Source organism: Cavia porcellus, unplaced genomic scaffold (genome assembly GCF_034190915.1).
Source record: "Cavia porcellus strain 051 isolate PalLab524CR breed Dunkin Hartley unplaced genomic scaffold, mCavPor4.1 scaffold_23, whole genome shotgun sequence".
NCBI classification, from domain to species: Eukaryota; Metazoa; Chordata; class Mammalia; order Rodentia; family Caviidae; genus Cavia; species Cavia porcellus.
Window position 1 is genome coordinate 28,395,230 of NW_026947506.1, and position 11,378 is coordinate 28,406,607.

The 11,378-nt window shown below is 45.8% G+C and overlaps 1 protein-coding gene across 5 annotated transcripts in view; it reads left to right on the forward strand.

Annotated features, from left to right (window-relative positions):
* Window positions 1–10,870, forward strand: part of Aoah (acyloxyacyl hydrolase) — a 199,903-nt gene extending 189,033 nt beyond the window's left edge. For all 5 annotated transcript variants that reach the window (XM_063233961.1, XM_063233963.1, XM_063233962.1 and 2 more), the window contains 2 exons: window positions 5,606–5,682; window positions 10,029–10,870. In XM_063233961.1, coding sequence (XP_063090031.1) covers window positions 5,606–5,682; window positions 10,029–10,157 — 206 coding nt within the window. In that variant the 3' untranslated portion in view covers window positions 10,158–10,870. The remainder of the gene's footprint in view (window positions 1–5,605; window positions 5,683–10,028) is intronic.
* The last annotated feature ends 508 nt before the right edge of the window (window positions 10,871–11,378 follow it).

Below are 11,378 nucleotides of genomic sequence, written 5' to 3' on the forward strand. Positions count from 1 at the left end.
GCAAAGCTGAAGACTGACTAATGAAATCCTGTTGTAAACAAATGTACCACCAGGTGATCTTTGATCATCACCAATCTTGCATGTAGATAAAGCGATTAAAAATATGATAATGTCTAACATTCACCCAGGACTCTTTTTGCTTTCAGAGTGACACCCATCCATATCATTAATGATCCCTGGGACTGCAGCAGCACTCTGACAATCTCTGGCCTCCCATTTCCACACTTGGATGCGGGGCATCCACATCTACTTAGCAAATCTAATGATTACACAATATGTATTGTCCTCATAAATGCTGTGCTTAGTACACACCCAGTGGCAGGAAAGAGAAACGTAGCCTGACACCCTTGTCAGTATGTGATTCTGGGTGAGAAAAACTAGTACCACCTAGGCGGATTAAAATGCAGAATCCCACCTAATCAGAATCTGCATTACCATACAACCTACAGGTCATCTCTATGGCCACTAAAGTTCAGTACTGGAGCTCTCCAATACTCTATGATTAAAAACTTACTCAGTCACCAGATTTTTGCTAGGTCATCTCCATGTCAAGGACTGTGTAGATGCTGAGAATGTAAATGTCAACCAAACAGAATTCTCTCCATGGAGGGATTGGAGAGATGAGCTTTATCCTTGATGCAACCCAGCCAGCATCCCACTAGGGAGCTAGTGAGATGTAAAGCATCTCTCTCCTGTCCTCACAGCCACAATAAATGCAGTTCAACAGCAAAAAAGCTGGGTTAGACTGAACCAGAGCTGCTACATTAACATGGCTGCAACCTTCCAGGTATTGCCCCTGCTTGTAGATTTCCATTGACAGTTCAAGGAACCTCCTGTTTGCAATGCATTTGTTTTATTTGATGTGTAAAGTCAGGGAAATTCTCCTAATCACCAGCATTTCCAAGATGCAACAGAAATGGCAGAGGGAGAGTCATCAGGTATTTGGTAGCTCTTTGATGCACAGAATCAGCATGGCAGGCATGCACCTGCAATTCCATCACTCCAAGAACCTGAAGCAGGTTTTTGATTGCAAGCAAGATTGCAAGTTCAAGTCGAGCCTGGGCAACTAAGTAGCTTAATGAGACTCTGCCTCAAAATTTTACAAAATAAAATTTAAAAGGACCTCAGTGCAAAGCCCCTGTGATCCATCCCTAGTGTGGAAGAAAGAAAACAGAGAAGAGAAGAGAAGAGAAGAGAAGAGAGGAGAGGAGAGGAGAGGAGAGGAGAGGAGAGGAGAGGAGAGGAGAGGAGAAGAGAAGAGAAGAGAAGAGAAGAGAAGAGAAGAGAAGAGAAGAGAAGAGAAGAGAAGAGAAGAGAAGAGAAGAGAAGAGAAGAGGGGAAGAAAAGAAAAGAACTAAGTGTGAAGATCCAGTGTTGGTCCAGGATCTTCTTGGTCTTCTTGCTATGAATCAGAGGGTACCCTCTGGGGACAACAAATGGACACAGTGAAAGGGAGATGGAGACGGAAAGACAGCTCCATGGGCCCTGCCTAATAAACATTTGATGCATTGGCCTACATCTAATGCCCAGGTGCAGCCATATCTACTTTGGAAAGAGCCAGAACTTTTACCTACTTTTCAAGAACTATGACAATGTCATTGACTTATCTTAAAAGTTTTTCATTGTCCCCAGATTAGCAGAGGGCCCTCGGCTGCTGGGCCCATCTTTGTGGGTGACCTCCAAGGCCTGTGCATGCGTCTTCCTGGGAACCTACCAGTTGTTGTTGGATAACAGCAGCCTAGAGCTCTCATCCAGCGCAGACTCGAGGAGCTGTGAACCCAGGAGTGAGCTAATGATCATCAGTGTTTGTGTCTTTTTGACGGAAGGTAGCAATAACTGAACCTCAGGGGCTGTGTAAGGAGAGAGTGAGACAAAGCTTGCAGGGGAATAAGAGCTCTGTGGCTGTGAGCTGCTGCCCACTCTGTCCCCACGGATGTATGGAAGGCAGTCTGACTTCCCACCGATCATGAACACTGCTTCCCTTCTGCCTTTTCGCCCACCTCCCCTCACTGCCACTCATGCCAGGATGACTTTTCCTTCAAGGAAGACACTGGGGAATTGCAGTTTGTTGTCACTGAATTCTCCTTTAATCAGAAACTGAAACCCCAGGGTGACTTAGGAACTCAGCATCCTGACCAGCCACACAGGATTCTCCCTTCTCATCTCAGTGCTCTATTTGAGCAGGCCAGTGCATCCCGGACCCCTCCTCTTTCCTGACACTGAAATTCACCGTCTCACAACCATGTGACAGAGGACATTTTGGTGAAGGGTCTCTGTCCTTTGAGAAAAGCCACAAGACCTGTTTATTCCCCACTCTGACACCTTCAGGCTGGCATTAGAAGATGAAAGTTTCTCTCCATAGAAACTTCCCATCTTATGCTGACACATTCTCAGGCCAGTTTCTCTCCCTCCAGGAAATGCCAGCTGGAGCAGATAATGTTCTTTTTCCTTTGTCTACACCACCATTCCTCCAAGGCAGAGGTTATACTGACAGTTTAAATATCCCTCCAACTGCCTTAGGCCATGCAGACAACTCAACTGGGAAAAACCTGGTCCTCATTCCACCCTCCCCATGGTCCCCTTAGCAAAGACCGAGGTTGACCACACTGCCCATTTCCCTTTAAAATCCCTGCTAGTGCTGCTGTGCATCAAAGAGCTACCAAGTACCTGGTGACTGTCCCTCTTCCATTTCCATTGCATCTTGGAAATGCTGGTGATTAGGAGAATTGCTCTGACCTTACACATCGAGAAAATACATTACACCGCAAATCCCAACAGATGGTCTGTGATGGTTGCAGAAGTTTAATTCAGGTCTTCTGAAGAGCAGGTAGGAAAGAAAGTGACCAGCGTACCTTGTACCCTTGATTACACTTGCCACTTTCAAATCATCAAGGGACTGGAAGGCCATCATCGTCTGATGCATTTTTCTTGAGAATTGAGCTTCATCCTGAGAATTTTTTAAAAGAGTCACTCTGTCTGTTAATAGTGAAGGTACAGATAAACCTTCATACCTTTTTCTGATAGTCACCACGGCCACCTTCACATTTTCACACTCCTGATGTCTGCTTCTATACAGCGACCAGAGTGCTCAAGATACAATAATCATTGAGAAAATGATGTTTCGCACTGTTTATACACTGTAGTCTTGGTAATCTTATGGCTTTTTCTTTTAATACATACTGTATTATTTTATATGGGAAGACAGTTCTTCTACAGCCTGTATTCTCTTGTTCCACAAATATAGGAGAGGGGAAAGGAATAAGTTTCCTGACAGGAAGGAATATGTTATTATGGGTGCCATTTAATCTGCAGAGTCTGGTGATACTAAAACGTAGCCTTCCTCCACTGGCCCCCATCCTAGCACACAGCTCTGTTCCAAGGCAAAATATGGCAGATAAGCCAGTATCATGGTGCATGCCTGAAATCATAGTGCTCTGGAAGGCTGAGGCAGGAGGATCAGGGTTTGAGTCATACCCTGGCAATTTAGTCATTTAGTAAGACACTGTCTCAAAATTAAACATCATTAAAAATTTTTTAATTTAAAAAATAAATAAAAAACGTAAAGAGTTGAGGATGTAGCTCAATGCAAAGGTCCTAGGTTTGACCTCAGTACTTCAAAAATAATAATAATAATACCTGGCAAGTGTATGTTCGCTCCCTTTTCTTTATGCTTTTGTTCTTGTATCTTCTATTTGTAACCCCACTAGTACCACCACCATTTACGGGATTGTCCAAGCCTCCAAAGGGAGTTAGGGAGTTCTCATTTTGAAAGGACTCATTAATCCTGATTAGGAGGAAACACACAAAATTATGTCTGTTTACCCCATGAGGATCTCTGTCAACATCTCCAAGGGCCGAATTTCCTCTTTGCTGTTGGTAACACACATAATTCATATCAAGATAAAAATAGCCTAGATTAGCTTCAAGCCCAGTGCCAAAATTGAATCACATGCAAGGAAACTCATGTAGAAGCAAATCTGGCCTTTCTAACACAGTGCTGCTGGTAAACAATCCTCCCCACACAATCCTGGCTTCTTTTCATTTCCTCTGGGGTTTCATGATCTCCCGGTGCCCCTAATCCTTTTCTGGATTTTTCTTGACCATGGAAGCCACAGGCATTGAGTGAACTTATCCTTCAGCCTTCTCTAGAAGCACAGAAAGTCACAAAGTCTTAGTAAGGCTTCCTCCCCCATAGGACGAGTGGACACTAGAGTTCCTGGTAGGATGGTAGCTTGCTGTAGGTCACAAACACAGGTGGCCTCACCTTATACCTTCTCCACCCAACTCTGCCCCCTCCGAGCAGGCTCTGTCTGAGGTCCAGATGGGGCTCCATACCTACTAGCCTTGGTCTCATGAGCAATGCTTGGTAATTTTTCCACATCTACCTTAGGAGGCTCTGCATCTCCTATAATTAAGCATTATAACATGAGTAGCTTCTAAACAACAGAGACTGATTTCTTACCAATCTGGAGGTTGGAAGTCTGGGATAGGGATGTGCACATGCTCGGCTGTGGTCAGGGTCTTCTCAAAGAGGCAGACTGCCAGTGTCATATGTTGGCACATGTGTGTAACACATCTTAGCTCCGTTTCCTTCCCTTTCCTCCCCCTCCATCTTTTGGTCCTGTTCCCATTCGCAAAAGTCAGGCTTCCCTTGCACAAAGCCCCATAGCATCTTAATCCTCTCTGGACAAAATGAGGAGAGGATGGTACCGACCTCTGTCCTTGTGTTTTCTGGGGCATGGAAAGGACTAGAAGTCTCCCAGCTGTGCTTTCTGGACATCAGAATTTCAAAACATCAGGAGAGGAGCCAGGCAAGTGCCCACCCAGGGCCACCCTCTGGCTGTGGTATTTTCCTGGGGAGCACTCACTTCTAGCAGCATGGAGTTCATTGCATCATTTCCTTGATCAACTAGCACGCGTTGTCCATGTCAAAGGACAGCTTTATTGCTTTGTGTCCCATTGCAGCCTTGCAGCCATGCTCTCTCTAAATTGCAATGCTGAGATGATTTTATGCAGTTGTGTCATGACCTGCTGCCCCATGGCTCAAGGTGATCATCTGACACAGGCGAGAAGTGTCTGCATGCAGCAGTCCAGGACAGATGTTAACAAAGTACCAAGATTTAACCTCCTGCAACACTGTGCTATCAGGCCACAGAGAAGCGAGAGGAACTGAAATCACCATTAGAGCCATTTTTCCTCTCCTCTTCCTGCTACACAAACCACACTCACCCAGCACTATCCTGCCTTCTACTCCTGAGTTAGAAAAGGAAGATAGACTCAGCTACAGTGGTCACACAGGTAACCCCAGCACTTGAGAGGCTGAGGCAGGAGCACCACGAAGCCAGCCTGCAACACACAGTAAAACGTTGTCTCAAAGCAAACAAACAAAAGAACAAAACAAAATGAAAATGCATCACACCAGAGGAAGGTGATTTCTGTCCGGAAATATCCTAGCCCTAGACAACAACTCAGAGGAGGGCATGGCTGGTTCCAGGGGCCTGAGGGGTAATGTCAGTGACACTTCCCATGCATGGTCCTTGCCTGGGGATGGGCTATGGCTGTGCACTCGTGTGTGTAACCCCGCTCCCTTCTGTGTGTCCTATAGTGGTAGAAGAGTGGCAGAGACGAGGTGGGCAGCCCTGGCAGCTCATCGAGCCCGTGGATGGATTTCACCCTAATGAGGTGAGTGCATCGTGGAGGCTGCCGGTGGCCACCTGTGTGATTATTCTTTAAACACGTTCGTGTGTGTTTGGTTTTATCCTGTTTTTCTCCAGAGAGGATTTGAGACAATATAGCTACATAAAGACAAAAAATCCAATCAAATTGAAGTGAAAATTGGTGGGGGGGAGGTAGAAATTACACCTTGACTCCTAACTTCATTTTTAGTTTGGAGCCTGTGCGGAGCATTTCACAGAGACAAGATGCGTGCAAACCCACACTGGGCTTGCTGGTGACCAAAAAGGGGCTTTTGTCCCAAAGGAGCCTGGTATCTCTTGAACTTGTGGAGTAGACCTGGCATGGGGGCATGTGTTTGGAGAACTGAAGCCCCCCTAGAAGATCACTCTTCATGGGTAACAATGTAGTTAGGCCAAGAATCATAGCTTAATATGAACATTGCCATCCCAAGGGAGGAGAAATTCTGAAAGCTGTTGACAAGGACCTGACCAAAAAACTTCACCAACCTCCACCCCCTTCCCACTCTGGGGAGGTCAAAGGCTGCAAATAAAAACTGAAAAAGTCCACAAAAACTTAGATAAAACAGCAGCCTGTGACATCCTCCTGTTTGGTGTCCTTTCTATGGGAATTTCACAGAAGAGCAAAACATTCAAGGTAGACCATGGCTTTGGAAATAGGGAGGCTTCCAGCCAGGAGCAGACAGGTGCAGTGAGGGTAGCCCACTGAGACCCAGGTCCCATCCAATGTGGTGTTACCTAGAGGAAGGACCATACCAGCTAGAAGTGGCAGCCATCTGGTCTCTGTGCACCTAGCCAAGGTCCTGCATCAGTCCAGAGCCCATCAAGCCAGTCTTTATTGCCTGATGATGTTATCCAAACCCCAGGGAGAGGTGCTTGGGGTTTGCAGAATCCTTGATTCTTCCTGCTTTTCTCAAATCTCCCTGGTCAAAATGGATCCATCTGCTGCGCTGGCACAGTAAATCCAATAAAATCCACCAATTCTGGCTCCTTAAAACTCAGACATGGTCTCTGTAAGTAAATAATGCAGTTTGGAAGTGGTGGTGCTCAAACTATAGCACACATCAGAATTGCTGGGGTGGGGCCAGGAACTGGCTCCTCGTTCAGAGTCTACCCAGTAGGTTGGCAGAGGAGCCCTGCAGTAATTGTGCTCAGTGAGGTGGAAACACCCTGCCAACGCCATCCTACAGGCTGGTCCATCACACCAGGTGGATAGAGCTCTATCAGGTTAGGAGAATGGTACTGCCGTATGGGTGTTGGAAGGATGATGGTGATTTTGTCATAATCCCAGTGAAAAGAAAAAGCAGACACTGAAAAGCTGCTCTGGAAGGAAAAGAAAAATAAAAATCACTTGTGAAACTTCCAAGCTAATTATATTTTTAAAAAATAAAGCAATCAAAGGGACCAGACAGAGAAGACAGGAAAGCAAGGTCTTGGCATACAGTTTTCATTCAAGAAACCCAAATCCAGCACATCCCAGAGTTAGGGTGACTCCATTAATCTCAGATCCCAAACAGTGACCACAAGCCAAGAGAAAGGTGACTGGCGCAATCCCCAAGCATCGAGAAATTCAATAAAATATCACACTCTATGACAAGAAGCTGAGGGGTGAGCTCAGAAACCATTTCAGCTTCCTGCATGATGCCATGTTTGCATGACACTGCACGAGACAGTCTTTTAACTATCAAGAAAGAAGTACAGAAGGGTCCCAGGACACCAGGGCATCCTTCCCAGTGTTCTATAAGACCCCACCTCCTCCCCATCTGTGTCCAGGAAGGTAAGCAAGGGAGATAAACCAGACAGTTCGGAGCCCTTCTACCCTGCAAAGCTGAGTGCCCTGTCCCCTGTCCTTAGAACAAATACCTTGGGACAAATGTGCAGCAACATTTTCAACTATGACAGAAGTCAGTTTACCTCCATCTGATGGAATACCACTCATGGAGCAGACACAATAGACATCTACCTCCACGGTAGCACAGATCAACAGAGACACATGTTGGAAACAGAGACTAGAATAAAAAAAAGTGGAATCCAGATTGTGGGGCAATTAGACTACTGTGCACCTCTTCCAACACTCATGGAATTGTTGACAAGAAATAGTTAATATCACTGGTGCCTAATGCCTCAAAAAGAGCAGGCTGTAAAATGATATTCACAGAGGATCCACTTGTGTGTTTGCAGTGTGTGTGCCTGCGTATCTAGAAAATTTCCATCCAGTGTTAGAAGAAACCACCTCTGTTCTAAGTACAGACAACTCCGAATCTGTTCGCTTCCCTTTGCTTAATTTTCTGCTTCAGAGTTCCCAAAATGACCGGGTACTGCTTTCACGTGTTAAAGGAGCACAAAGAGATCTGCATTCAAGAAACACTGGGGTATAAAAGAGCTGTGCCTCACCCCGTGTGGTGTCCCACAGGAGTGGCGACAAGAGACAGGTCATATGAGGAGTCCCCAGTAGGTGCCCAGAAAATATGAGTCAAACAAATGAATGAAGGAAGGAAGGAAGGAGTGAAGTGGATCACTGGATCCTACATTGCCAGTCTAGTGACAACTTTGCCTCTCTCATATTAGACCAGTATTTTAGCAGCATCCGCTCATAAATGTTTTCATCTCAGTTAGAGTGACAGCCAACTAATTGCTTTCAAAGCAGTTACCATGCGCTCGTTGATTTTCTTTGCCTCCCCTGACCCTCACCCCTCTCTCCTCATTACCATAGATAGGGAAACAAATGCCCACAGATGCCTTGGGAACTTCGTAATTACTAGGAAGATGGCTCAGGTTTATCGACCTGAATGCAAAAAGAAAAGAGCTGGTAATTTTCCACAGACCTGGTGGCAGCCTCCTTTGTTGAGAAATGTCAGGAAAAACAGCCCCAGACCAGGCCTCTGTCTGTGAGGACACTGACGGCTCCGTGTGGCAGATGAGCCAAGAAAAGTGGCCAGTGTGACAGGCAGCCGTGGACTTTCTCCTGCCCTGAAGTACTGTGTGTGTGTCTATGGGTGTGTGTGTGTGTATGTGTGATGTGGGTAGGGATGGGGATGTTAGGCACTGTGACCAGGATGACATGCTTGGTTCAAAGAATTTCAGAACCACAGAAAACTCATCAAAACACTGGGGAATATTTTCATTCAGTGAACCAATCAGTTCTCATTGTTCTCCAAGAACTACTACAATATTACATCCAATGTGGGATCACAACCCCCAGTCCATTCACTGTGCAAATGAGAGAGCTGGAATCAGAGAGTATGAGAGGGCCATCAGACAGCAACTGCCAACCAGAATGGGGTGCTGTGGGGTGCCCAGTGGAGACAAGATCCTTGTGCTTTGCCATAAAGTCAGGCACACCCATTGGCAATCTCATTTCTCTTACGGTTCAGCATTAAAAGCTACTGCTGAGATGTAGCCACTGGGGGCCCAAAGACCAGGCTGGGCCTATGCTGAATGAGGCTGTTACCTGCAGAGGAGGCACCTTCTCAACACAAACACAATGTGCTGAGGACCAGAGGATCCGGCAACCAGATGATACCACCCCCATCAGGGACCACCCCTGTCCTGCCTCATCCCCCACTCCCTCCTTGAAAGTTCAGCTCAGCATCACCTGTACCTGCCACCCTGCATCCAGTGGTGTTGTCACTGCTCCTGTCATCACAGCCCTCCCTGGGGTTCAGTGGCCTCATTGTGCAGGTTCCCCAAGAAAAGGGTTTAGCAAAACCTTTGGCTGCAGCCAGGAGCAGCTAACAGATAAGGTAGACTAGGGTTCCTCAGAAAGTGTATGTGTTATGTATCGCCACGCAATAATTTATTGCAAATTTAACAACTGAAAATAATGCACACGGTCTCTTTTGTAGTTTCTGTGGGGTCAGAGCTTAATTAAATCTCATAAAACCAAACCCCAGGTGGTTTATCCAGGCTGTGTCCTCATCCAGAGACTTAGTTGGGGGGGGGGGTTGAGTTCAGACTCATTTGAGTGGTTAACATCTGCATTTCCTTGAGGCTGGAGGACCCCAGCTTGTGTCTGGATGTCACCCTCAGCACAGATACATGGGTCTTCACATCAGCCCAGCAAGAATTCCCCAGAGCAAGCCCCCTGGTGAGGCCAAGTTCCCCCATAATGTGGCAGAATCACTGAAGTGACATCTGTCCCCCACCACCTCCATTGATTAGGACAGAGCAACAGTGTCCCCCACCAATGCCAAGGGAGGGGAATCACGCAGAGAGAAAATGTGGCAGGGATGGAAGAGACGATCCTGGGGTCTGCCCTTTAGAGAAAGCATTGCTTAGCAAGTCTTCGCTCTTGGTAATCTCCCTTTGCCTTGCTCTTTTGACTGTCTTTTGCAGGTGGCTTTGTTGCTGTTGGCAGAACTTTTCTGGAAGAAAATGCAGCTCCAGTGGCCCCAGGTCCTGGGAAAGGAGAATCCATTCAATTCCCGGATTGAGCAGGTGTTTGGGGACCAAGGTGGGCACTGAGCAGCTTCCCTGGGCAGCACAAATCTGGATGCACTCAACAGTCCACCCTGGAGGCTGCCATCAGGCCACCGAGGATCCTCTTCCTATATCTTTGTGAAGCCCTCCCCTCTCTATTTAAAGTATGGCTAAAAGGCAGTGTGACACTTTATGCTTCCGGGTTCAATTTCCTGCCCGCTACCCCTGAAATGACCTTTAATAAGAGACTTTGGGGACCGTTCCAGGAAGGGATATTTCTGTGCCCTTCAACGTTAATTGTTCCTAAAGGAGCTTCTACAAACACAGATGCCACCCTACAGGACTTGGCCTTTCATGGGGTCTGGTGTAACCAGTGAAGGTGACTTCGAGGTGGCCACGGACGGCATTAACAGGGGCCTCTGCAGAGGAGAGCTGCCAAAGACACTCACAGGCAATGTCTGCCGAGGTTTCATGCATCCACTTTCAAAACCGAGCACAAAACCTTGAATACAAAATTCCATACAAACTCAAATAGTTATCTACAAGGAGAACAGGACTCATAACTAAGTAATAACCTTTAAAAGTCAGCAAGTACCATAAGCCCACAAAGTCCATAGATATGATCACTGTTTTTGGTTAAAACTTTTTCTTACATTCTTTACCTGCATGATCTGATTGCCTCTTCTTTATAACAATGATTTTGTGATATCATTGCCTATAGGAAGCACTGAAAAATAAAATTTGTTCCTTCTTGTTGATAGTTTAAAAGCTTTAATTCCAGCTACACAAATCCATGATGGGTGAAGTTGTGTCTATTATTCAGGATTGTTGTCACTGGGTAGACCTCTACCAAATATCCTTTGGCTATTGTTTTGATTTGGTTTTTGTTTTTATTTTTTGAGACAGAGCCTCACTATGTATCCCAAGCTGGCATCAAACTTTCGATCCTCTTGTCTCAGTCTCCCAAGGGCTAACATGCCCCAACATGTCTTCAACTTTCAAATTTCCTTTAAAGACCCCCTGCCTTCATAGTTCAGTCAGTCCTCCATATCACCAGTTTGCATCTGTGAATTCAAGCAACTGAAGTTCAAAAATATTTGGGGAAAAAAATGTTACCTGTACTGAAAACATGTGCATATATCTGTCATTATTTCCTGAACAACACAGTATAACCACTACTTACATGGCACTATTACATGGACATGTCCTAGTAAAAATAAGAATATTTTTGTTTATTTTGGGTCTTTAAAAGCTGCATGTGTTAAA